General features: G+C 44.3%; 2 protein-coding genes and 1 long non-coding RNA gene across 9 annotated transcripts in view; 1 reads left to right on the plus strand and 2 right to left on the minus strand.

The window, feature by feature from the left end:
* Window positions 1-69: 69 nt before the first annotated feature.
* Window positions 70-10,628, minus strand: GRPEL2 (GrpE like 2, mitochondrial). The gene is made up of 4 exons (XM_046666087.1): window positions 10,450-10,628; window positions 7,549-7,702; window positions 6,690-6,771; window positions 70-3,306 (listed from the first exon to the last, which is right to left on the minus strand). The coding sequence occupies exons 1-4, from the start codon at window positions 10,524-10,526 to the stop codon at window positions 2,942-2,944; spliced, it is 678 nt and encodes a 225-aa protein (XP_046522043.1). The 5' UTR covers window positions 10,527-10,628; the 3' UTR covers window positions 70-2,941.
* A 153-nt stretch (window positions 10,629-10,781) lies between these two features.
* On the plus strand, window positions 10,782-27,792 carry LOC124241849 (uncharacterized). 2 transcript variants are annotated; one of them, XR_006889334.1, is made up of 5 exons: window positions 10,782-11,485; window positions 11,988-12,216; window positions 17,906-17,952; window positions 23,434-23,609; window positions 26,445-27,792. It is a non-coding gene; the product is annotated as an uncharacterized LOC124241849 (long non-coding RNA). The 2 variants fall into 2 exon arrangements; XR_006889335.1 differs by having other exon boundaries at window positions 10,782-10,994.
* AFAP1L1 (actin filament associated protein 1 like 1) overlaps window positions 14,937-27,804 on the minus strand; it is a 59,853-nt gene continuing 46,985 nt past the window's right edge. For all 6 annotated transcript variants that reach the window (XM_046666085.1, XM_046666081.1, XM_046666082.1 and 3 more), the window contains 4 exons: window positions 21,836-22,000; window positions 19,673-19,851; window positions 17,506-17,634; window positions 14,937-15,277 (listed from right to left, as the gene is read on the minus strand). In XM_046666085.1, coding sequence (XP_046522041.1) covers window positions 15,254-15,277; window positions 17,506-17,634; window positions 19,673-19,851; window positions 21,836-22,000 — 497 coding nt within the window. In that variant the 3' untranslated portion in view covers window positions 14,937-15,253. The remainder of the gene's footprint in view (window positions 15,278-17,505; window positions 17,635-19,672; window positions 19,852-21,835; window positions 22,001-27,804) is intronic.

Below are 27,804 nucleotides of genomic sequence, written 5' to 3' on the forward strand. Positions count from 1 at the left end.
TCAGTGAAGTGACCCTAACAGGTCAATATACAATATGAATCAGGCAGACAAAGACACTAACACACGAACTGCTGTTACTTCAATTCGGGTTTTATTAAAGTTGTTTCTGAATGTTATGTTTCATCCTTAGTTTTCCCTATTTTATTTTGCTTTAGTATTTAAGAACCATTCTTCACTTATCAAATCTTTTGCCATGAAAGACCACCAAATAACTTCTATCAGTATCAAACAGACTGATTCTTTTATGGCAGTGAGGAAACTCTGTTACAGATTTGTAGAATCCAAGTACTGAAACACCACGATCCCCTCCTTCAGGTGAGCCAAAGCTTCCGTACACATTGTCTGCAAGCCAACAATGTCTTTCCACTTCACCATCAAGCTAGAAATAATCACGAGCACTGACACAATTTTCTTGCTTCTTTAGTCTAAAAATGTGGATTTCTTGTGTATGGTTAGAGAAAACACACAAACCCCAGAAGCTGGAAGGAAAACAAGTCACTGTGATGGATTAGCTTACCATTTTCTTATAGTCAAGCATCACTTAACCACGCTTCCCCCGCCCTTAGACTTTAGGCAGCTATAAAAACATAGGAAAAATAATATGTATAATAAAAAGCAATAAAAATAAATATTTGAGGGCCTACTGTAGTAGGCAATTTACACATTTCACTTAATCTTCACAATATTGAGAGACTCATAACCTTTTTACAAACAAGAAAGCAGGCTCAGAAGGGTGAACAGACTGGCGCCCACAGTCACACAGGTGATTGGGCTGGGATTTACGTTCAAGTCTAGGCCTACCAAGCCTGTGCTCTATTATGCTGCTCTGGCTCCTGAAGGCCCTTCGACATTTTGAGATTCTTACTGTTATACCTCCGTCTTCTAAATTTACACTTTTAAGTCTGCAAAACTACTGAATAAGAAAAAAACTAAAACTATTCTCAATCTACTTGCTAAAACAGGAGCTTGCAAAGAATATCAGAAAACTCTTCAAGTAGTCAGAACATTCCATACTAAAATTATGGTTATTCTAATTCACTGGTAATGATAGCTAGTGATCCAAGAACATGTGGGTAATTACAATTGGCACATTTTCTTATTGTCATTATCTGTCAATCTCAAAGAAATGAAGGCAAAAAAGGATAAATTCCTACTGTGAAATCTGCTCATTAAATTTACAGTATGCACTTAGTGGAATGCCAAAAGTGGTTCTGGTTTTAAAACCTTACTATGGGTCTTATGCTTGCATTTTAAAAGCACATATTTTTTTCTTTAAGTGTCTAAATCTGGAGATGGTAGGGTCCATTGGGGGATGCCTTTATTGACACGTTTGTGTAGTGTTCTAGAATTATCTGTAATGTCTGAGAGGATGATGTTTACCATTTCATGGAATTGGGTCATAGAGCTCTAGCAGAAATGGGTCTATTTTATGAGTCGTTAACTTAACCCTAACCCTGTGCAATCTGGGCACCTGACGCGCGACTACACGTCTGCTGGGACATATCTGCACGTTCATTACACAACTGTTGAATCTTACATGACTGAAGTTAATATCTAGTTTTTTCTTATTCAAATTATCACTGAAATTTAGTTTACTAGTTTCAGATTTTTTTTGAGTTCAGTTCTAAAAAGACTACGTCTTCATACTTCAGAAGAAACTGAAGGGGCAAGATTAGATCATCATTAAGGCCTCTTATAACATTGAACTATCCATAACTACCTACCTTTCTAAAGTCTGACTGATGTACCATTCATTCACTATTTATTGAACAAATCTTTTACAGAATACTAGCTATAAGCAAGACTGAAAGAATAAAAAATAAACACACAGGCTCATTAACTTTAGGAGGTCAATACACAAAAGGGGAGCTAGATATTTACACATGTGCATAAGACAGATACAAAAACTAGGAAATAAAGTGTGTTAATGTAAGAGAGGTAGTGCTTTGTATCAATTTAAAAAAGTTCAGCCTAACTAAATGAAATGAGAAATCTTGGGAACCTAACATTTTTGTCCTGACTACCTCCCCACATAATCTAATAAAGGATCATAAGGCAAATCTGATAAAGTGGCCGAAGATTTAAGGGCTGGGGAAAAGAGAAGTTGTAGGTAAATTGCCTATACTGACCATTTTGGGTCATTAGCTGTTGGTGCTGCCTCAGTTTCCCTGGAATGACTATATACCTAGGGAAGCTGAAAATAATTTGAAGATAACTCAGCAAAGAAAGCAGAGTTTCTTGGCCATGCTTGCTTGAAAGGGACCTGGGTATCTTGAATTTCTTGATGCTCCCTGCCTTCTAAGTCTTGCCTGGGCCTTTAGCCCTATAAATGGGAATTAGAAAGAAAAATGCATGTGAAAATGAAGTCTACCTGGCAGGAACTACAAGGAAAAAAGATGGCTAAAAGGAAATAAAATAAAAGGGGGAAGTCCTGAAAATCTGTGTGTATAAAAATCAGTCCAAACGATCTCAATTCAAACAATTATAAAGCTTTACCAACTAAGTACCCAAATGATGAACCAATCCCTACCACCTCCTTTTCCCACAAAATACAAGATCCTACAAAATTCCTGTTATAGGGACCATTAGAAAGCAACATTTAGTTGAAAATACACAAACATATACTCATTTCCATCTTTTAAAAAGATTTTGGATTGAAAGTCATCAGAGTACCAATTTAAAAGTAATTTTCCTAAACATATTTGATAAAGGCCATGGGAACACTTGTCACATTGTTCAAATGCCCAATGGCAAGACTTCTGATGAGACCACACAGGTCACATTAAATCAATAGAGTATCTTAGAAATAAAGCCAATATGACTAAATCCAAAACAGATCACATGAAGTACCTCATGTACAATACAAACCTAGCTTAATAAATAAACGAAACACAGGTCAGGTGATACACTCTGGGAGAACATTCAGTTCCTCACGGCCAATTCATAGTCTTCTCTGAGACTCCACTGCCACTTCCACCTGGGCAAGTCTAATGGTGCGGCCATGAAGCTTGTAGCCATCTTGCCTTACTAAGGCCACGGTGCCAGGCTGCACACCAACACCAGCTGGCACATGACAGATGAGTTCATGCTCATGAGGGTCGTATTTGTCACCGATGGGTGTCATCTTCTCCAGGCCATGCTTGGCAAACACACTCTTCAGCTTTGCTTCTAAAAGTGCCAACCCTCGAAAGATCTTCTCCAGAGTGAGCTTCTGGTCCCCAGGCTCTGTTTCTTCAGAAATGCACTCTGTAGTCTTCTCCAAAATGTCTGCCACTTCTACCAGGTCCTTACAGAAACTCTGAATTCCTACAGAGAAACCAGATACTTTTACCGTTTGTGAGGAAATCATTCTCCCCTTAGAAGTGGAGACTGGGGAAGGCCCAGATAGATGGCTAGTGTACCAGGTACCCCAGGAAGTGGGGAGATTGTCACACAGGACTCAGGAATCATCATCACTGATTACCACCCCAACCCACTGAGAAGCCAGTGTTTCTCTTGGAAGGCACATGACTAGGAAGCCTACTGGGAAACGAGGAAGATGGTCAGAACCCAAGAACCAGGTAAGACTATATACAATAGGCTCAGAAACTTGTCCTTTAAAAACTTGCCCACTTTTATATTCTTGTATTTTTGTGGCTGTTCACTTTTAGCAGTGAATTATGTACATTTTGAAAATGCCTGCCTGTCTCAGATGTGCTGATGCATGCATTTTCAACAGGGACAAGCATTATTATTTCAAAAATAAGAAAATAGTTGACAAGACGGTGCTAAGAGGGAGTCAAGAGTGGTTTATTCTTGAGGACTGGCTAAATAGGAACAGGAAAGTAAGACACATCCACACATGAGGTGAGTCTCCAACTGCCTGCTATGAAGTTATACATACTTGCTGGAGATAGGCCACAAAACTTGTCTTATGTTTTTAGAGTCACAGGAACTGTTACAGATAAAAATAAACCCAGTCGTTGAGAAATCTCATTACTCCCAATACCACATCTTGATTTTTCTTATAGAAATGATAAGGAATGTCATCACTACAGAAGTCTATGATAACACCAAAGCTCTGGTGGGGCTGGTGAGGGGCAAAGGACTGTGGTTGATCTGGCTTTAATCCAGGGACAGTTTTAAGGCCCTGTGTGAAAACAGGCAGCCACCTTAACCGTACTCAGGTAAAAAGGAAGATCACCTGCAGGCGAGCAATAAAAGAGATGAGAGGAAGGAACCCACTGACAGAGAGGTAGGAATTCCACCTTTAACTTCTGGGTGATACAGAGCCATTACACTTCTTTAGCAAAACAAGTGGAATGGGATTCAAATTAGTCCATTAATAACATACATAATAAATTTGGAACTGCTGGGGGAATTACAGATGGGCAGGAAGGGAAGATATCAGAACAAACAGGCGAGCCAATTGAATAATCTTGGTACACTATGGTCTGGTCTGGCGCAGGTGAGGAGGCAACAGAGAGGAAAGAGTGAACTTAGGAGACATTTCCAGGGAACCAGACTTGGTGTGATCGAAGTTGCAGAAGACATTTCCCTGATCCCCAGTGGGGATGGCAACCATAAAAGGTTTCGGCTATTAATAAGATTAGCTGTAAAAGTAGAAGAGTTCAGCCAAAGGCTTGAAAAGTATGCCCATATGATTAGAATTTCACCTAAGAGAAGAGAATGTCTGATAAAGAGCAATCAGAAACATCAAAGGCACCCCCGGCCACTCGAAAGAAGATATCCGTGAATAGAGCTTGGAAAGCTGTGAGCTTCTGGGCTGATTCATACATTGCCTTGGTACAAAGAGCCCTGGCTTCCACTCAGTAAAGTTATGTGAGTTTGGGGGAAACAAGCCTGGGTTCTCGTCTGTATAGTGAGGAGCTCAGTCTCTGATTCTAGTCTGATTGCTGTGTTATTTCAATAGCCAGCTGGTGTCTGCATCACTTCTCAGGGGAGAAAAAGGAGGACCTTTGTGACCTGTCTCAGAGAAGGTGGAGTACCGGGACAAAACGATGCCTGGAAGGAGGAGAGTCATCAAGCCATACCCCTTAAAAGCATTCTTTTTTTAATACTTCCATGCTCACTGAGAAATCTTCAATTTTCTAAGTAGCCCATAAGGAGGAAGTGACTTAAGCAAATGACTGATGTGGCATGTTTTGCCAGACACACTTTGCTCTGTAAATGAATAAATCAGATTATCTATTGAATTCTTTTGAGTTTAGTTAATATGTATTTGTTAAGAGAGACCTTATTAATTCTTGAGGAAACTGATAAACCCAGTTCCTAACTCAAAGCTTGACTTCTGGTACGCCAACTTACCCTGCTCCCCTCAGGCAGGCAGGAAGTCGTCCCCAATTAGCACAATTGGTCTATTTGCTACACAAATTCCCTACAGCTCAGAGGTCAGCAAACTTTTTCTGTAGGAGCCATATAGTAAATATTTTAAGTTTTGTGGGACAAGAGGCAACATCAAGGATGTTATGTAGGTGATTATATAACAAAAGAGAAAATAAATTTCCACAAATTTTTTATGATGAAATTCAGAACTGTATTTATGGACTAAGAGGTGGCAGGCTTGGCTTACAGGCTGTAGTCTGCCAGGCCCTGATAGTTAGAAATAAGAGACTAAAACTTGGATGAACTATCAGGAATACAATTTGGGGGCTGGTACTTAGCTGATACCTGAAGCCTCAAAATATGAGGTCTACAATATTGAATGAAAAGCAGGCGGCTATGCAAAAGCACTGGGGTGGGACAGGACAGGAACAAAGTGAGTCTGTGCACAATTATATAAAATCCAGACAACAGAAAGTAGTGCGATATAGGGGAAAGAAATGATTAGGGTCAGGAGACAATGGACTCATGTCTACATCTGTCACCAATTAACTTTTTTGACTCACCTGAGAAAGGAGACTGGCCTAGATAAAATCCAAGGGCCCCTCAAGCGTTCATTCTATGTGTAGTGAAAGTATAATGCCCCACGTTAACTTGTGAGTACAGCAAGCAATCAGATTTACCCTTTACCCTGAATCCCTGTTAGTTGACTCAACTAACACTTTCACGAACACATTTGGAAGAAGATGGGGTGCATTTAGGGAAAAATTTCTGAAAGACTTTGAAATGGACCAAAAAGATTATTCAATGTCATCAATGAAAAAACAGACGCGATCTAGCACAGCCTGCAGGGTTATCTGCTTCCATGTGGTCCAAGCCTTTGTCTTTATTTTATAACTTAGCAAGCTGTAGAATACTGAGAGAAATGCAAATGATTCTTGTCCACAGGAGTGAAAACTGTCTGGTGGAGTGAGAGCTCATTACTGCACTATGGATAGAGACCAGTTTCGCTTCTCTGAAGCAAATTTCAGCACTCTTGATTACCTACATGTCTGCTCTTCCGATTCTCCGAACACCTTAATGATTCACTTATTCATTACTGAGGTGTAAGCACTAGAATTTAAATGTACATACTTGAAAAATAAAATAACAAAGGTTTGGTCAAAATAAAGGCAAGCATTATTTTAGCCAATGGTTCACCTGACAACGCTCCCTCTAAGCAGCACGGAAAGCGCACGGGAATAATGGGAGGGTAGGGCAGCCATCAGTTAAGGACCCAGATGTGTTTTCACTATGTTCAGCTTGCAGAACTGCTAGTAAGTCGCCTTAAACTAAAAGCTATCTTTTCTTGTGGATAAATCTCTCACCAAATATCTTGGCGTCTTCTACACATCTCTGGGTTCGCCTTCTTATGTTTTCACCATCAGCTACAGCTCTCTGGTATCTCACCTGAACATCAGAAGCAAAGTCAAAATGATGATAAAACAAATGCTTATCGGCAGAAAAGAACGTTCTTGCTGACTTTACAAATTTTACCCTTATGACAGGTTTTTATTAAAAAAATTGGGAGTTGTAGGAATTTTAGGTCAGGTACTCGAAATCCCATCAAAGCAGGAACCTCCCCTTTATAGCAGCCCCGAGAGGCTGTCATTTAGCCTGCTGGTTTGAACACTTTAACAACAGTTTTCAAGCTTATCATCTTGAGAAAAAGCTTTCTTTTTCACATTCAGCCAACTGCCACCCTCCAACTTTTATTCACTTTATTGAATTCTAGGACAATCAAGAGTAAGTTTGAAAAATGTGTCATCTATTTGAAGGCAGTTATTTTAGTCTTTCTCTCTTTCATTCTTAGAATCCCTGGTTCCTTCAACCGCTCCCATAAGACACGCCTTCCAACCTCCTTACCATATGGGCGGTCTTGCCTCGGAATTACTCCATCTTTCTCTCACAGTGTGTCTGTCAACCTAGTACTGGGCACAGTACGCCAGATGTAGTCTGATCGGGAGAGTACAACAGGGAACTGAAGAGATGACTCTCCTTAGTGAGTGATGTTTCTGAACCACTACAGGTTATTCTGCCTAGCATCCCTACCAAGAAGGTGGAGATGGGGTGAGGGGTAATGAGCCAGTTAGAGGAAACTATTTAAAAAATTGACATAAAACACTTGACTTGAATATTTAAACCAGAGAGAAGATGTGAAGGACAGATGATATAACATCCACTCACCGTCAAATCCTGGACTTCCTTCTCCAGTTTGACAGCTTTTAGCTTTAAGGCTCTCTCTGCAAGAGAGGGCCCAAGCCCATCAGGAGGGTCCTCAGAGCTGCAGTCCTCCCCAGCAGTTCTCTGGGTGGCAGTGCTGAAAGGACGCAGCCATGCCCTAAAGTGGGAGGGAGGTGGCGCACAATGAAGAAATGGCATCATAAACAGCCAAAGTTACAACAAAGTTCAGAGACTGGGAAGTTCCCAGATTGAACTCTAGACAAAGTGCTTTCAGTCACAGTAACAATATGAACACTGACAAAGTGCTTACTAAGTGCCAGACACTGTTCTCAGGGTTTTCTTTAAATCATCTCTTCATCTACAACAATGCATGAGATAAGTACTATTATTACCCTTATTTTACAGATGAGAAAATTGAGGCTCAGAGAGGCCTAAGACTTGTTCAAGATCATACAGATAGTATTCTATTGAGCCAGGGACTGAGCACGAGGCAGTAGAAACTGCCAGAACTGGAGACACAAGAGCCAGCAAGAGAAAACCAGGTTTGATACCCAGAACCAATGGGGCAATATCAGCAGCAGGAATTCCAAACACAAAGCCTGACAGTTCTGGTTCAATCCTTCATTTTATTTTATTCTTTCCCTCTCCAAAGCCCCAGTGCACGGCTGTATATCCCAGCTGGAAGTCCTTCTAATTCTCCTATGCAAGCCACAGCATGGCAACTGACGGATGGGCGGTGTGGATCCGAGACAGGGAAATGAACCTGGCCCACCAAAGAGGTGAGAGTGCCAAACTTTAACCACTAAGCCATCAGGGCTGGCGCCAAGCCTTCCTTTTACAGGTGGGGAAAATTAAACCCAGTAAAGGGGCTTTATCGAACCGAAGTTAGGCCGAGAATTCTAAACCTTCATGATTGCAAGCTGTTAAGTAAGGCTTTTAGGGAAGAGAAGCTGTGCTAAGAAAAATTCTGAGATGGCAACTCACCTATATGTAAAATCAAGTCAACTAAATACTTATAAAACACTTACTGTATGTTCTGAACTCTGAACTATAAACAGGTGAATAAAACAGATCTTTGTATTCAATTATGTTTGTAATCTAGAATTTTGTACAGCCAAAATTTTGACATTTAGTTTACATAGGAAGGAATCTGGAGTAGAGGCAAGTCTGTGGATCTTGGATTGTAGCTGTGTTGACCCCTCACCTTCAAAGAAGTTTCCATCACACCTCTCAGATCCTAATTTAATTGGAAGTAAAATCACCAAGAAAATCAATCTTCGAGTACAAAAGCACTTTTAAAAAAGTTTATGTATGGGGCTGGCCCACTGGCATACTGGTTGGGTTCCCACACTCTGCTTCAGCAGCAGCCCAGGGTTCGCAGGTTCAGATCCCGGGAGTGGACCTACGCACGGCTCATCAAGCTGTGCTGTGGCAGCATCTCACATACAAAACAGAGGAAGACTGGCACAGATGTTAGCTCAGGGCCAATCTTCCTCACCAAACAAATAAGTAAAAATAACTTTAAAAATTTATTTATATAAACTGGCATATACTGAAGAGTGGTCATTGAGGTGACACCAGAGCAAAGGTTTAAAGAAAGTAAAGGAGTTTGCTTCAAGAAAGGGAAGAGAGAACAAGAAGTATAAAGGTGTGGGCAAGACAACTTTCATCTCCCAGACTTTCCATGCCAGTCCTGAATTCAATGATTATGATCTGGTGACAGGTGATACATATGGTTCTAATTTTTGGTTCAGAAAATATGGTCACCACAGATCCGAGGCCAATCCCACAGGGTGAAATACGTCCTTCCTCCTAAACCCTTAGCAAACTACACCTATCTAGTGGGAAGCAGGTCAAAACATTCTCAGGGCCAGTTTAAAGGAAAATGGCGTGAAAGAGGAAATACGGACGTTCCCTTCAATCCCTACGCTTCAGAACTGGAGCCGGGACAAATTTTATCTGAAGGAACCATTTTCTGGTCACTTCTTTACATCACAAACTGCCAAAAAGACGGAAAAAAAAAAAAAGCATGAAACCCTGAAATCAACCTCTCACCAAGGTGCTAGGGCGGGGTGCTGGGTCAGGCTCGTTAAGATAAACAGGTGACAAATAGTTCTGCAAAGTTCCCCGGCGGCTTAATTTACATTTCAGAGGCCCAACCTTACCCACGCCCCCGTACTCAGCCATCTTCTTTCCGAGGAAGAAGCAGTCATAGGGCAATCGTCCCTGAGAATAACTAACGTTGCTCACTAACTAAAAGAGCCGTTTTTGGAGCCCGGAGTGGTTTCCACATTTCCCCAGTATTTAAGTTTGGAGAAGTTATTCGACTCTCCCAAACCTGAGTTTCTTCAGTAACACGGGGGGATAATAAAAAGAACTAGTCCTAGTTCGGCGATGGGCACGATACGCGATCAATACAAGCCGCCGCCACTGATGGAGACGAACAGCCAGAGGGACTCGCTGAGTCCCGCAGGCAGGTGCAGGGGGCGTGGGGGACGAGGTTCAGCGCCCTCCTCTGGCCGAGGGGTTGAGCGAAGCCCGGGTAATAGGGAAAGGACTGGCCCAAGGTCACACGGGAGAGGGGGACAGAATCCCAATCCACCTGCAGACAACGCCTCTGGAGAGAAGGGGCAGGAAGAGGCGCATCCCCAATCCAATCCACGCTGGGGGCTAAAGGGACCTCCTCCCTCGAGGGCGCGACCTCGGACCTCCCCGCATTCCCCGGCCCAGCCGGGAGCGCGGTGGGGCGTCAGTCGGCCCCTCCGCGAAACGGGGTCCGCAGCGCCGGGTTGCAGCCGCCGAGAGGCTGGGCGGGTCCTCGCGCCCTCCAGCCCACAGCCGCCCGGCCGGCTCGCTCGGCCCGCACTGTCCTCAAGTGGCCGACCCCCAGTCCGCGTTGCTTGCCTGCTCTGGGACGCGGCGCTCGAGGCCAGGAGACGCTGCACCCGCCGCCGTCCCGCCCACAAGGCCCGCGCAGCCATGTTCCCGAGCGCGGCGGACGGAGGCGGCGCATGCGCACTCGCTCCGAGCGGCGAGAGACGCTCACTTGAAAAACCACGCTTCGCGGGCGTTTCCCTCTCGGGGCTGCCGGACGCGAAAGCTGCCCTTCCGGTTGTCCTTGTGCGCCGCGCTCTTCTCCGGAGCGCAACACTTCCGGTCCACGGTGTGTTCGGGTTCCTGGCACGAGGGCGCGGGCTCCGTGCTAGTCGCCGAACCCGCGGCGCCCAGAAGGCATCACGGCTGTGCCCTCGGGGAGCTTACGTGAAGTTATAAACAAATGCAAATACAATGTAAAGTCAAAAGATGGCCGGTGTTTAAAAGGCGAGGGGCATGGCGCTACGGAAGCCTAGAATACAATATGGCCGGGTAGGGGGCGGTTTCCCAATGGAAACAATATTTGAACTGAAGGCTGAAGAATGAGTAGATGAAAAGAGGAGGAAAGCTTTCAGGTAGAGAGAAACAGCATCTGCGAAGACTCAGCGAAGAGGGACAGAAATACTCGAGGGTGGGGAGGGGCGTTAAAAGGCAGGGCCAGGTCACGTGAGAGGTTTAAAAAAATCTGAGCGTGGGTCACATCCCCCGGTCACTCTTGCCTGCTTTTCCCTTCCACTTCCCTTACTAAAATGTAAGCTCTATTAGGCCGGAGGTTCATTTGGTCTGTTAATTTCTAATGAACAGTGCCCTAATGCAGTAGTTCAAAAATTCTTTGTCGAATGAACTTGAGTCTTAAGTCTGATTGCAATGGGAACGTGCTAATAACAAAGCCTTTACATATTTAAGGGGGTCGCTTGGCTGTATGGAAAAGATAGAAGGATGTAAGGAAATAGGTAGGGAAACAAGCTGTTGGAATTGCCCATGCAAGGCAGGGCTGTATTCTGTCCTGGGGTCACCTCGACAGAGACCTTTGTAGCCACTCTGTCCAAGGTAGCTACTGTTTTAGGTATGTCCAGCACATTTTTGTTTCCGTCTTGGTATTATATGTTTTGTTTCCTTTTTTGTTTGTCCTCCCAACTAGACTGTAAGCTTCATGAAGGTGTCTGTCTTGTTCACAGCTGTGATTTCTGACATCTAGTATGGTAGTGCTCAATAAATATTTGTTGAATGAATTAATGACGTTGGATGATGTTAGTAGAGATAGGAAGAAGTGGATGAATTTTAGAGCGATTTAGTATGGAAAGCTGACAGGATGTGAGCATGAGCTGGCACTCAGAGTTGCCAGAATAGTTACTGGATAGTCTCAAGGTAAAACAAAAAAACTTTTTTAAGGGATGGGAAGTGTGCCTTCATCATTCTGAGTCTTCACCATAACGTGGCTTACTTGTACTGTGGCTGTTTGGGTCGGATTTTCTCTCTGCTTGTCTCTGAGTTCCATGAGGACAGAGCTGGACAGGCTTAGCTTAAATGTGTTGTAACCGATACCTTATGTTTCCTTTTGGCCTTAGGAGAAGAGCAACATGGTTTAAAGAGGGATTATGATCCCCTTTTACATATGAGAAATTGAGGCTCATAGAGGTTGGTGAACCTGCTCAAGGTCCCCCACTGAGGATCTAGTGACACTAGAAATCTGATAGTCCAAACACCTGGCATTGTTGGGAAGGATGGAGCTTCAAGTCCACCTCAGACCTGTGAGCCTATGCTTTGAAAGGACAACCAAACAAGGCATTTTAACAAGTAAGAACTGGCATCCCTGCTTTAGCCATTTGTTTACACTTGGCTTAGCCCTCCATCTTCCACCAAATGTGCTGCATGCATGCATCCATTCATTCGTGTCCTTATTAAGTGGTACTGTGCTTCTGAATGCTGCAGGGCAACAGGAGGGAGAGACATGGATAAAATAGAGCCTTGGAACTAAGAGGAAGGCCTCTAGGCTCAGACTTCTTGTATTCAAGTGCTGGCTCCACCACCACTTCCTAACTGTGGCTTCTGCAAGTTGCCTAAGCTCTCTGGGCTTCCATTTCCTGAACTGTCAAAACTGGTGTAATAGAACCTGCCTCACAGGCTTTTAGTAAATACTAAAGGGATAATGCCTAGAAAAGTGATTACTTAGCACCAGGACCAGCTACTTAATTTAAAGGGCAAAGAGAAATGTGGAGCCACTTGTTCTAAACATAAGAGGGCAACAGCAGAACATTAAACCAAGCACAGGGCCCTCCTAAGCGTGGGACCCTGTGTGATTGTACAGGTTGCATGCTGGTGAAGCTGGTGCTGGCTAACACAGTGCCTGCATGGTGAGTGCTCAATAAATAACTATTAATTTCCTAGGGTCAGATCTCTCAAAAAGTCCAAGATCTATTGGAGGGAAAAGACATTTAACCTCAAAATAACTGCATGAGAGAGAATGTGACACACACTGAGGACACAGTTGGGTTGAGGGCTATTCCAGGATTCACATTTTTTTTTTTATTGGCACCTGAGCTAACATCTGTTGCCAATCTGTTTTTCCTTCTTCTCCCCAAAGCCCCCCGGTACATAGTTGTATATTCTAGTTGTGAGTGCCTGTGGTTGTGCTATGTGAGATGCCGCCTCACCATGACTTGATGAGAGTTGCCATGTCTGCGCCCAGAATCTGAACTGGCGAAACCCTGGGCTGTCAAAGCAGAGCACAAGAACTTAACCACTCGGCCATGGGGCCCGCCCCCGAGGATTCACATTTTAAAAAAGAACATTGACAATCCAGTTTACACGAGCTCCTTTGTCAATGAAGACACTCAGGTGGAATCTGGATGAGAATGGTCAGTTATGGATTGGTTGCCTTTTAGCTTTTGGTGGTTGTAATTACCATGTAAAAGTCATTTCTTCATCAGTGGAAAAGACACAGGATTTTGAGTCAGACGTTTCTTATCTAGCTAATAGTAAGAACCACTGTTGACTGGGCATTTCCTATTTCTTGGACACTGTGCAAAGATGCTTCCCATATATTATTATCTCATTGAATTCCCCCAACAATCTTGGGAGGAGAGTACAATTGTTACCCTAGTTTTCATGGTAAGGAAAACAAGAATCAGAGAGGTCAAGTGATTTTCCCAAAGTCACAGCTGGTAAGTGGCAGAGGCAGGGCTCAAACCCAGCCCTGTCTGGATCCAGGCTCATAAGCCCTAAGCCTTATGCTTTGCCACTGACCAGCTGAGTGCTTTTGGTCAGATTATTTCACTCGCTCTGGTCTCCAGCGACCGCAGAGGGTGGTGAAGTTTGGATGAGGCTCAAGTATGTCAAGCCTTCGGTATGGTAAAGTATGTGAAGCCTCTATTGAAGTGCACAGAGGTTATTCTGGGATTTCCCTTTTCTCCCCTTGAGCTAAACTCTGAGCAATTACAGTTAAACGGTTTTGTCTTTATAGGAGGGAAATGTGGTAAAGACATATAAAGTGCCTACAACATTGAAAAAGTAGTGAGTGGCACAGGAAGAGACTGCCCAAGACTTGAGGTCCTTGCTCTCCTATAAAACTATGTGCTGGGGCCGGCCTGGTGGCATAGCGGTTAAGTTTGCACGCTCCGCTTCAGCAGCCCCGGGGTTCACAGGTTTGGATCCTGGGCACAGACCCAGCACCACTTGTCAAGCCACGCTGTGGTGGCATCCCACATAAAAGAGATGAAGACTGGCACAGATGTTAGCTCAGCGACAATCTTCCTCAAGCAAAAGGACGAGGATTGGCAACAGATGTTAGCTGAGGGCCAAGCTTCCTCACACACACACACACACACACACACAGTATCCTGTTTATAAAAGGCTTAGCACCCATATGGCAGAAATGAGCCACCATGCTCTTGGTTCTCCCTGATAGTTTTACTTGATGGCAGATATGGAAGGGCAAACTGGTGGGCCTCCGAGTGCAACATAAAGATAAAGACATAAAGAGTGTCACCTGGATTTCTAACCACAGCTCCTGGAGCCTGAGTGTCCTATAAAATAGGTAAAGGACTTGATTGACAGCAAATGACCCCACCCTACAATGCCTGCAACATCCTGTGGACATTAGAAATCTATGCTACTGTCACTGAGTATCTCTGTGAGCTTAAATTATGTCAGCTGCTGAACCTCTCCTTTGCCTGCTGTATACTCAAATCTCTGATTTGAAAACACCTCAAATCTGGGGTTCTGGTAGCTGTATCTGCCTCGTTCTGAAGCAAATAAGCAATGATTGTAGAATTTGCATGTTTCTATAGCTTTTGTTCACCTTTATGCAGGCAGGGATAATTCTATTGATTTTCCAGCCTATTTATCTTGCCCAAAGGTGGTCAGTAATGCCCGGCATGAATACAGTTGGTGCAAATGTGACCGAATGATCAAGCCTCTTCTCTTTGTGCGGCACCACCGATGCTTCAGCACTGCCCTCCTTTGCCCTAAGGACTGGGAATGGGATGCTGAGAATGGGATGGAATGGCTCACTCACATGTGCTTTCATTTCTTCTTCAGAAGGGAAGGCAAAGACATTTAACAAAACCTTTACGACAGTGCAGATTTCTATCTCCCTCCACCCCCATTTTCCACCCTCTGTAGAGTTATAAGGATGCCCTCCATTTCCCTCTTCCCTTCTACTGCTTCCCTCCCCATAACCCCTGTAATCATGCAGACAATAAAGGCTGGTCTTTTGGGTGCCCTGGAGAGTAGAGGCTACTTCCAGTCTTCTGGTGTCTCCTTGTGAAAAAACCATTTCTGCCTTAGATGGACAGTCTCGTATTTCCTTTGGAATGAAATCCTCATCCTCTTTCTAGGTCTTCTTCATTTCCCATTCCTGAAGTACAGAAAGACAAGAAAAATCAGTTTGTTGAATGTTCTAGTGTGAATTGCAGGATAAAAACATTCCAGTGCATCTAATTATATAAAGAGCACCACTGGGCAGATTAGAGAGCCATGGGTCGCAGTCCCACTCCCTCTCTTTCTGTAGCCGTGGGTAAGTCATTTCTCCACAATGGAGCTCGTCTCTAAGGGAGCCCAAATTTCACAAAGTTTGTCTTTCTCAGACAAGGAAACTGAGGCCCAGAAGGAGGGGAGTGGGGACTGCACTGGCTCCAGTGCTATTCCCCAGGACCGGGGGGTGGGGTAGGAGGCTGAGGGGAGAGAAGCCAAAGCAGTTTAGTAAGGAAGGGTGAGGGCAGGCAGCCCACAGGGCTCCATTCCTTCTGCCAGGGCTGTCTAGGAGTTCATCTGAGAGGAATGTGGAAGTCATGGCCAACAGTGAATGACTTTTTACCCATAAATGAGGCATGGGGTTTCCAGCCAGCTGTGAACCAGGGTAGAACGTGACAGAAAATTCTTGATGGGAGGATTCTCCAATCCCAATCTGCTCCTCGCCCAGTCTTTGCCATGTAAATCACAGTTGTTCAAGGCAATGGCCTAGGCGTCATCCTTGATTCCTTTTCCTCATCCTCCACATCTTCACTGGCAAATCCTTTGGCTCTACCTCCAAAGCCAGCCGCTTCATATCACCTCCACTAAACCCTTCTCCTCTCTCATCTAGATTACTACTTCTAACTGGTCTCTCTTGTTCCATCATCAATTCTCAACAGAGTAGCCAAAATGGTCTTTTAAAAATGTAATTCACCTCCAAAAATTGCTTGCTCAAAACTTGCCAATGACTTTCCATTATGTTGGAACAAAATCCAAAGTTCTTCCAGGGGCTTACAAGGATCAAGGAGAAGCAAACTATGACCTGTGGGCCAAATCTGGCTCACTGCACGTTTTTGTACAACCCATCAGCTAAGAATGGTTTTCACATTTTTTTTTAAAGATTTTTTTTCCTTTTTCTCCCCAAAGACCCCCCGTACATAGTTGTATATTTCAGTTGTGGGTCCTTCTAGTTGTGGCATGTGGGATGCTGCCTCAGCGTGGTTTGATGAGCAGTGCCATGTCCGCGCCCAGGATTCAAACCAACGAAACACTGGGCCGCCTGCAGCGGAGTGCGCGAACTCAACCACTTGGCCACGGGGCCAGCCCCACATTTTTAAATGTTTGAAAAAAATTCAAAAGAACAGTAATTTTTCATAACACCTGAAAATTATATAAGATTCAAATCTCAGTGTCCATATAAAGTTTTATGGGGATACAGCCATGTTCATCATTTGTATACATATCGTCTATGGCTACTTTCCTGCTACCATGGCAGAGTTGAGTAGTTGGGGAAGAGACCACGTGATCCATAAAGCTTCAAATATTTGCTATCTGACCCTTTACAGAAAAAGTTTGCTGACATCTGGTCTAGATGATCTGGCCTCTGGCTGGTTACTTCTCTAATCTCACATCCTAATGCTCAGGTATTTGTTTTTTAAGTCCACACTTCTTACGTGCAATTCTGAAATCTAGAAAGCTCTGAAACTAAAATTTTCCTCAAATGTTTTGGCACAAACTCACTTGTGGCAAAATCTGACCTGAGCTGATGTGAGGCTGTTTATAATCTCTCTATTCCACGTGGTGTGAATATTCATGAGCCTTGCTGTAGAATTATTAACATGTTTGCTTACAGAGTACCTCCTGAGAACTTGTTGGGGTTTTTCATCATATATAATATGTACCATATTACCTTTCCAAAATCCCCAAAGTCCTGAAACAGCTGGCCAAGCGTTTCAGAGACAGGACTGTGGACCAGTATCATGGAGGGAGGCCTGGACTTGGCATGGGAAGAGGTGGGTGTGCATCCCAGCTCTCGCAATGATGCCCTGTTTAACCGTGGGCAAGTCCCTTTACTCCCTCATCTTCAATTTCCTCACCTATGAAACAGGGCCTTTCCTGTCTCAAGACACACTGTAGATCAGAAACCAGATGACTGCGCTTGTTAGAACTATGTGTTAAGAAAGAGAAAATAACTTCTGAATGAGATTTAAGGATCTTCTCATGAGTTTTACTGCATGTATGTCTTGGCAATTCTCTGCCTTTCTCACTAGCTAATTTTTGGTTCTTGGTGAGGTTTCAGAGAAAGGAGGCTGCCAGTTCTCTGAACTTTGATTAGCTGAGCGATTGCTGTACCTTGGCTTTCTGTAGTACCCGTCCTTGGTTGGAGGTTACGATAGATGGGCTCCTCTTCCTCAGCTCAGAAACACAGTTGACAGGGAGAGGTTGCTCTGGGGCATTGTTCTGGGGTTTATTTGCAGTCTCCTGTTGATAACAAGAAAGAGTTACATCGGCAAGGTCTAGTGCTGGCTACCTACACCATGCCTGCCCGCCAAAGAATGCAAGTAGAATGCCCTCCGCTGACACACCAGCATCGCACAGGGTGAGGGAGGAAGATACTGAGGGCCTTGGAATAAAGGTTATGATGGCTAAAAGTACTAAACTCTCACGATGCACCAGGCATTGCATGCATTAGCTCATCTAGCCTTTCCAAGCCTCTGAAGTATGTACTAATATTAGTCATCCTATTTTACAGAGAATGAAAATGAGAAGGTCACGTCACTGCTCAAGGTCACACAGCTGGTGAGTAGGAGAGCTGGCATTCAAACCTACAGCCCTCTCTCTAACCTCTCTCCTGTATTCCTTCTCATTTCCTACACTGCCTTCACCCCTTAAATTTTTCAGATAATTGCTTAGTACCTTACTGGATGTAATTCCTTAAGCATGACGTATTAATAGCTAAGCCTGCAGGGAATTTAGAGAAGACTTCTCTTTATCTCCAGAGGCCATCAAAAGGATCAAAAGTGGAGGGAAAAGTCCTCTGGAATGTGAACATCAGGGCATGCAGGTGGGAGGAGGCGGCTAGAATGAGTGATCCACTTCTAACTCTTTCACCAGCGCTCTGTGACCCTGGGAAGTTGTTTTGTCCCTGGCCCTTAAGCTCTTCACCTGTGAATGAGTTTGGAAACGCCCCATGGAGAGGAAGTGCAGGGGCGGAAGAAACAGCCCTGGCTTCAGAGTCATGGGGTGCGGTCTGATCAGGCAGCGTAAGCTTGGAAAACAACAGTAAGAATACACTTCCCAATGACAACTCACACTTATCAGACCAGTTATTTCATTTCTCTGAGTTTCAATTTCCTTGTCTGAAAGCAGCTGAAACATTTATTCATTCAACAAACATTTATTGCACTCCTACTGTTTTTTAGACTCTGTAAATATAGGCTAGAGACATAACAATAAATAAAAAAGACATTCCAATTCTTAAAAATACAACCTTGTGGAGGAGACAGATATTGGACAAGTAAAGACACAAACATGTACACATACGTATACATACTGTGGTTAAATGCTGTGAGGAAGGATAACAGATGGGACCATTGGTAATTTACACTAGCGGTTTCCAACTGGGGGCCATTTTGCCCTCCCGGGGGACATTTGGAAATTTCTGGAGACATTTTTGGTTGTGATAACTAGGGGTGGGGAACTACTGGCATCTAGTGGGTAGAGGCTAGGGATGCTGCTAAACATCCTACAGCGCACACAACAGTCCCCTGTAACAAAGAACTATCGGCCCCAATAGCCACAGTGCTGAGGCTGAGGCACTGATACAGACTGAGGTCAGCAAGGTTCTCCCTGAGGAAGTCTCATTCAAGGTGAGAGTGTCTACCTTGCAGGGTTGCTGGGAGCACGGGAGATAATGGATGCAAAGGCCTGAGGACAGCGCCTGGGACACTCGGGACCCCAGGAGAGGACGTGTGCCATAGGGGCTAAAGCAGGGCTCTGGAGTCAGACTTCCTGGGTTTGGAATCCTGTCTTCCACTTAGCTGAGTGACCTTGAGCAAGTCATGCAACATCTCCGAACCTCAGTTTCCTTGTCTGTCAAATGAGATGGATACCCATAGTCCTACCTCATAGGACTGCTGGGAAGAGTGTGTGAAATAACTCAGGTGAAGATGCTGTACTGGCCCATGGTACCCGGTCAACACAAGGTTGTTATTCTTATTCAACGTACGGTAGTTACTATTATCATCGGTAACCCCAAGGCCACTTCTAAGATCACATTGAGGATAAAAAGTCAAGTGGTGGGGCTGCAGTGGAGAGGACACAGGCCAAAGGACTTGCTCCAAGAGTCCCCTTCCTAGCCGTGCCACCTATGTATGGCGTGTCTCCTCTGCTCTTTGGGCCTCAGTTTTCTCATCTGTAGACGAGCATAATTCCTACCCCCAAAGAACGATCATAAAGAGCAGTAGCACATGAGGGGGTTAAGGAGCAGCTGCCCTGGTGCAGAAGGAGGTGGACTCACCCTGCTCTTGTTCTTGCTGCTCACCAAGAGCCCCAGGGCCGGGCCCCCTGCCAGGGACTGCTGCAGGCGCTCCTTCACAGCCACCAGCCGCAGCTCCAGGTCAATCCGGCGCTCCTCCTTCGCGCGACACTGAACTTCCAGGGCGGCCACAGCCTCCTCCAGAACCTTTAACTTTGTGCCTGCGTCCAAAGACATCGATGAGAAACAGCTGAACCTGGCCTGAAGCACCAGGGAGTCTGGCAGGGCCTCAGGCCCTACTCTGCCCCTCCTAGGGGGCCTTTCCAGCTCTCAGTCCTGGTTAAGAGACGGATTTTGGGTCTGAGGTTCCAGCTCCATGCTGGGTTGTGTGGTTTTTACCTGCCCAATACCCACTTCCTCATCTTCTGGTATAGAACCCTGATTTTCCACTGCGAAACCACCTTTCCCCTCTGATTCCCTAGAGTTCCGATGGGGCTGACCTCACTCCTAGTTTAAGGGGTTGACACATAATGTAGATCTGGCCCATAATTGTATCTCATTCTCTGGTCACAGTAATCGATGTAGGGATCAAAGTTGGCCCAATCAGAGTGAATCTTGAGGTGTCTGTGGGGGCCATTGGGAAGAGAAGCTCTTTCTGCTGGGCTGGCTGAGAGGATTGGGTAAGGGCTGGAGCTGTGCAGCCATTGTGCCACCATGAGGGGCAGAAAAGGAAGCCAATGTAAAGGAAGGCAGAAGCAAGAATTAGAGAAATAAGCTTCCTGGTGGCATAATTTAAGTCCCTGGACCTCGCTATACCTGATTGTTCAATTTTCCAATTACATTTTTCTCCTTTTCAGTTCTAAGCCAGTTTGATTTTGGTTTCTGTTACTTGTAATGAAGAGACATAACACAGGGCTTTACACTGACCAGGGGTTCCTACTAGGATTTTGCTGCTTATTCAGTTAAGCCAACAAACCTATAATAGAACCTCCTTTGTGCCAAGAGCTGTGTTGGGTCTTACCAGGTTCAAAAATTAGTTTCATTGTTTGCCCTAAGGGAGGCTGCACTGGAGAGTTTTCTAATAATGGTAGATTCTTTCCATTTGTTTGTTCATTCATTCAGTAAATACTGAGTGCCTGCCTGCTGTGCACAAGGCACTGGTCTGTGCTCTTGAGATATATCAGTGGACAAAACAGGCAAAGATCCTTGCCCTTATGGAGCTTATATTTGTGTGTGTGTGTGTGTGTGAGAGAGAGAGAGAGAGAGACAGACAGACAGAGAGAATAAATATAATAATCTAATATGTTACAAAGTGATGTGCTATAGGGAAAAACTGAGCGGGACAAGCAGGGTAGTCAACCTGTTCCAAACCCTGGTTTTGACTCTTATATTGAAACCCAACTGCGTTTCTGGGTCTCCCTTCCATTGATTCTGGTCCTTGGCCACACAGAACAAGTCTTATCCTTTAAGCCAGAAATACTCAATCTGAGGCTCGTGGATTCCTAGGCAATCTATGTCTCCGGGAACACATGAGCTCCTGAAATTGTTTGCAATGTTGTGAATTATGGGTTTTTTCCCCTCTAAGAAAGGGTCCGCAGGTTCCATCAGATTTTCATGGGGTCATGGACCTTGGACGTACTCTATGTAAGGACAGGACCTCTGTTCCCTCCAGCATGTGCAGCAACCTGCTGCCAAACTGCAGCTATAGAGAGAACTCACAGGGAACACGGCAGCAAATGGCGTGCAGAGGAGCCCACTGCAGGCAGGGCTCATGGAGGTCATGGCCCTGGATTTCACAAGAGGATCCTGGCTAAGTCTCCCTGTGCACCTGGACCAATGTCTCACACAGTCAGGTGCTCAGCACATATCTGAATGAATGAGTTAATGTGAGGCTCCAAATGATATCTCTTATTTCCTTAATTTTAAGGCACACACTATTTTTCACATTTTAATATTTCTAAAATCAGATCACATCTTACCATATCAAGTGTACACATTTTTGTGATGCTTTTTCATCCCCTTACCCCAAAAGCAATTATTAACTTGATGGCACTTCTATTAGTCAGGAGGGATAATGAGGAGGAGGAGGAGGAGGAAGGGGAAGAGAAGCCCCTCATCCTGAGTAAGAAACTGGGTGACCTGTCCCAGGGGGAGTGTCAAGGCTGAGTCCCCCATGAGCGCTCAGGACCACACCCACAGAGGTACCTGGACCGCTCCGAATGGCTTCCTTCAGCTCCCTCTTCTCCTGCCTCAGTGCCATCAGCTCGGTCCGGATGGTCTCTTTCTCTTTCTCCAGCTTCTCTTTTTCTACCAGGTACCTCCGGGCATCCTCCTCAGCTCGGTTCTTACCATACTTGTATTGATTGGCACCTGCAGAGAAGTGAGGCAGGAAAAGGCCCTCTGGTAAGGGTACTTGGGTGGCGTTACGTCTTCTCTCTCAGCCTCAACTCCTACATCTATTAAATGAGAATATTTAGATCTATACCCTCAGATACATTTAGTGTGACTCCTCTAAGGAAATAAGGAGCAAAAGGGAGACAGAGCACAGGGACGAGGACCAAGGGCTTTAGAACCAGACAGACCAAGGTCTGCCTTCTCTTTTGCCCTTTGCTGGTTGTGTGACATTAGGCAAAAGTGAATGGTGGTGTTTTGTGCCTTCCCTTTAGGCCTTAGTTTCCTCATTTGTAAATGTGGATATTGATCAGATTTACCTCCTAGCGTTGTGGTAAGGTTTAAATGAGACAATTCATGAAAAGTACTTAGTATAGTACCTGGCAAATAGTAAGTGCTTAATAACTATTAGATAATAATAATAATATAAAACAAATACTGTGATGTATAACACTCTTCGGTTTTAGAAGGGCATATTTTAAAGTTAACTCTCAGGTATATTTAAGACAAGGAGACAGTTACATAGAACTCAGATCTATAGAGAATTGAGACCTTGGGCTGAAGTCAGGCATTGCCCTTTTTAGTACTGGGAAAAGGAATCTCATAGTCTACCATAGGCTCTACACTATGGTGGACAATGACAACAAATAATTATGAAAAAAAATGTATTGAGCCTTTACTATGTGCTAGGCCATTTATATGCACTTCCATTTAATCCTTACAAAAACTTACTATTATTAGCTCTATTTTATTGTTGAAGAAGCTGAGGCAGAGAGGTTAGGTCCCATTGATAATGATGGCAGAGCCCAGATTTGAACCCACGTCTAACTCCATGGTCCACGCCACGCAATACTGCTCTAGCTGTGGCAAGGCCATTGTCCAACCTCTCAGTGGAAGTTTTATTTATTTTTTTGCTACAGATAGCCCCATACAGTCCTTTGTAAGTTGGTGGGGTGTGGAGTGATTCCCATGATTTACTGATAATTGGGGATCTTCCCTCTCTAGCTCTCCTAAGGATTGCAATGGTCACCCAGTGACCCATGCAAAAATCAGTTCCTGCCACAACTACCCTGCAATTCAAGCCTGATCATAAATAAATCACAGAGGGCAGAAAAGGAGACCCATACCTCCCCCAACTTCCCAGATACACAATTTTGGATTTTATAGACTGGTAAAAAATAAAAAAAATGGGTAGACCAACAAAGCATTGTCAACATTCTATTGTATCAGATAAGACCTTAAAAACCACAACTATCATCTATTATTCCCAATATTTTACAAAATAAACAATATTTTAACATCCTCAGAGTTGGAAGGATACAAGTGCAGAATGAACTAGTCATTTACATTGAATAGATTTAGCTTTATAAAAAGCTTCATGCACTGTGCTTATCTTTCTCATTTCATTGCAGATGAGTGAAAACTTCCTTAGGGACTGAACCAGCAAGTGGAATCACCTTTGGGAGCAGCTACCCTGGTTTGCCTTGATGTGTCAGCACCACGGAGAGCAGCTTATCTCACACCCCCACCCTGTAATACTTAAGTCACTCGAACCGTGGTGAAGAAACAGACTAGTTGTTTCTAATGGGTAAGTTGTAAGGAGCTATAATTTTGTGGGCCTCATAGGATGAGTGATACAATATTTGCTTCAGAACTGTCCAAGCACCTTCCAGAAAAATGTGGGCTTCCATAAGGAGAATAAAAAGGAAAGTTTAGTATCCAAGTTACTAATATAACCAATGCACTAATGTTGTAGTATGTATCATTACTTCATTCCTTTTTATTGCTGAATAATATTCCACGTGGTTTTAGGGGGAAAGCCTCCATTGTTTCTATGAGAACTCAGCTGTTCATCTTATTAGGGGATCCTTTGTAAGTGATGAATTGATTTTCTCTTCTGCTTTCAACACTTTATCCCTGTCTTTGGCTTTAGCATTTTGATCATGGTGTGCCTTTTGTGGATCCCTTTGCCTTTATTCTTCTTGAACTTCACGGAGCTTCCTGGATGTGTAAATTAATGTTTTCCAATAAATTTGGCAAGTTTTCAGCCATGATTTCTTTCAATATTTTTTGTGCTCCTTTCTCTCTCTCCTCTCCTTCTGGTGCTCCCTTTATGCATATGTTAGTGCATTTAATGGTGTCCCACATTTCTCTGAGGCTCTGTTCATTTTTCTTCATTCTTTTTTCTCTCTATTCTTTGGAGTGCATCATCTCTATTGATCTATCTTCAAGTTCACTTACTCTTTCTTCTGCCAGTTCAAATGTACTGTTGAGCCCCTCCAGTGGGTTTTTCATTTCAGTTATTGTACTTTTTAGCTTCATGATTTCCATTTGGTTCTTCTTTTTGTAATTTCTGACTCTTTATTGATTTCTCTATTTGATAAGACATATTCATCTTACCTCCTTTTAGTTCTTTAAGCATGGTTTTCTTTGGTTCTTTGAACATATATAAAATGGATGCTTTGAAGTCTTTGTCAAATTCCACATGCAGGCCCTCTCACAGGCAGCTTCCGTTGCCTGCTTTTTCCCCTTTCATGTTTCTGTGCATGTTTCATAATTTTTTGTTGAAAATTGGACATTTTAGATAATATATTGTAGCATCTCTGGATACTGACTTCCCCACCTCCCTCTGGTTGTTTATTTGTTGAGTGACTTAGCAGGCTCTTTTAGTAAGTCTGTCTTCCCCTGCAGTGTGTAGCCTCTGACATTGCTCCTCAGAGGGTGCACCCTGGGAGGACTGTGTCTTAGCAGGGCTCTCTCTGACTCTCCCCCTGATTCTCTGTTAGTATCATGCCCAGCTGTTAGGCTCCACTAATTGTCAGCTGATTGCTCCTTGTTTTTGACAATGCCCTGGGGCATCAATTGCTCCACAGTCTGATCCAATTAAATTCAGCCCCTTTGTAGGGTAGTTTTAAAGGTCCATTATTTGAGATCAGTCTTTTTTCTCACCCCAGGAGGGTTCTTCTTAGCTCTCTCTTTCTCTGATTCTCTCTGATGAACTAGCTGGCCTACAGTTTAGTTTATTGCTCCCATGGAGCTACTGGCTTCCTTACTTGGTTACCAGTAAATCTACATTGTTTTTGACAGCACCCTTGGGCTTGAACTTCTCCACACTCTGTTCCAACTAAAGTCAGTTCTTTTGAGGAAGAGCTTTGGAGTTCTCTGTTCTTATGGCCTGCCTCTCACCCTGGGCAAAATCTCTGAGTCACTGTTCTGGATCTAGGGGTGGGAACAATGGCCTGCTTCTCTCGGAGTGACATGCCTGCTTTATAAACAAGGTGTTGGGTGGGGGTAGCAACCTCTGGTCTTCTTGGCTCACGTCCCCCAGTGTTGAACCTCTGCCCCAGGAGTGAGCTGGGGTGAGGGCAACTGGGGCCCCTGTATTCTTGGCCTGCTCCACCTGGGAAAAGCCTCTCCCCTATGACTGGGGTCTGGGTAGAAGAAGGGAGCTCCCTACCTCTCGGCTGCACTCACCTGGAGTTTACAGCCACTGAGTCATGGAGGCAGGGGTAGTGAGAAATGCTGGTGGCCTGCCCCTAGTGGGGAGATACTGTAGCCCTCGTCTGGTAGCTGGGGGAGAAAGAACCCCATTTTCTTGTCCACACCTACCGAGAGTGGAGATTCTGTCACACTGAGTTGGGAAAAGCATAAAGAAGTGGGTTATGGCTCAAACATCACAAACTCTCACTGTTCTTGCTGAGACTTAGTAAATTTCCTAGAATAAGTCTTTCTTCATTTGCTGTATGCCCTTAGGACAATTCCAGAGACTTTAGATGATTACTTGTTTTAATAATTTTCACCAGTTATGGTTGTTCCGCTGGGAGTGGGTCTGTGGAGCTTCTCACACTCCATTTTTCTCAGAAATCCACTTGCCACCACGATTTTTGCTTTCTGGTATTCATGACCTTTGTAGTCTCCTCCCACACTAGATAGGGCTGACCTGTGCTGCCATGAGGACATCCCCGAAATGAGAGTGTGACTTCCAAAGCTAGATCACAAAAACACTGCGGCTTCTGCCCTGTTATTCCCTCCTGGGTCACGTGCTCTGGGGGAAGCCAGCTGTCTTGTCATGAGGGCAAGCAGCCCAATGGAGAGGTCCCCATGGCAAGAAACTGAGGCCTCCTTCCAACAACCAGCACAAACTCACCAGACATGTGAGTGAGCCATCTTGGGAGCAGATCCTCTAGCACGTCAGGCCCTTAGATGACTTCAGATGACTGGCTGACATGTTGATTGCAACCTGATCAAAGACACCAGGCCAGAACTACCTAACTAAGTCACTCTGGGGTTCCTGACCCATGGAAACTGTGTGACATAATACATGTTCATTTTTTGAGCTGTTACATTTTGGGTAATTTGTTATGTAGCAATAGGACATTAATACATGCTCTTGAGTAAGACCTTTCTCTTTTATGTTTTTCAGTTTCTTCATCCCAAAAACGCTGCTGGACTAGATCCATGATTTCACACTGCCCTGCAAGGAGCCCTATGATGTCACAGTGATGGCCCACAGGCTACTGTACGGTGCAAAGGGGAGGTCAGGTGGGCGTCCTGACTCCAACCAGAGCAGCTCCACTTTTCTCTCTCTCATAAACTGGGCTTCAGTATAAGACTGGATTAGGAGAAAGGGTCTGTCTTTGGTTATCTTTGTTGTTAGTTTTTTTTTTTTTTGACATTTTCTGATTTCTTTAATCTTACATGCTTATTTCCGTTTAGTTTTCCCTTTTAAAATGGGCATTCTCTAAGGCCCTGTAGTTCCAGTGCCCATGAAAGTGGAGGGCAGGGAATGTTTCACAACAACCCTCTAATTGTTCGGAGGGGAAGCTCAGACCTGGAGACAGAAGGGACTTTTCCAAAGTTACACAGCAATTGAGTGATCAAGTGAGGAACGGGATGCAGGTCTCCTGACCCCCAGAAGAGATTATCTGTACGAATGAAATGGAGCTATAGTAAAGAAAAGTGTTTTAAAAAATAAATCTTCAAAGAGCAAGGAGAAGTTGACTTTATTCAGGTACCTGGGGAAGAAAGTTAAAGCAACGAATAAAAGACTCTTGGAACATGCTGTCCTGCAGGAAGCTGGCTTGCTCATAAAGATAAATGAATGGGAGCAGAAATTAGTGTTGGAAGTGGAACAGAGCTCGCCACAGAGTTGTCTGGCATGCTTGGTCATTATCGTGAATGTGTCAATCAGGCAGTTCCCCGAGCCCCTCTGGGGTGCTGGGCAGAGCTCAGGCTGGGACACACAGGGGAGCCGCGCCTTGCAGGGGACCTGCCTCAAGGGTATTTGGAGGGGTTCAGTTCTCCACTTATTATGCCAGATCAGAAACTATAAATTGCTAGCCTCTGGAACAGGCACAGCTTGAAGATGATATATGTATATCTCTTAACTCAGCGTTAAAATTTTTAATAGCTGCTAATATTAAAAAATATGTGGATTTCACATAAAGTCTAGATTTCTGGTCTCTTTTGAATAACTGGCAAATCTGGGCTGGCATTGCTGTGTGGGGGGCCATCGGCTGGAGCTGAGTGGCAGCCACCCCTACAGTTGGGGCCTGAGCACTCCAGTTTCCTGCATTACCCTATCCCACCTCCTGTCGTTTGCCCTCTGAGGCCAGATGCTAGCTGCCCTTTATCACAGTGCTCGTGCTGTGATTTTTCTTATGGTAGAGTATTTTCTTATACCTTATTTCACTCATTTATTTACCCACCTGACTCCTGGAGAAATCTGATTTTGAGACCCACCCCATGGACTGTTGCCTCCCTTCCTCCTTCCCACATAGAAC

Source organism: Equus quagga, chromosome 7 (assembly GCF_021613505.1).
Source record: "Equus quagga isolate Etosha38 chromosome 7, UCLA_HA_Equagga_1.0, whole genome shotgun sequence".
Taxonomy (NCBI): Eukaryota; Metazoa; Chordata; class Mammalia; order Perissodactyla; family Equidae; genus Equus; species Equus quagga.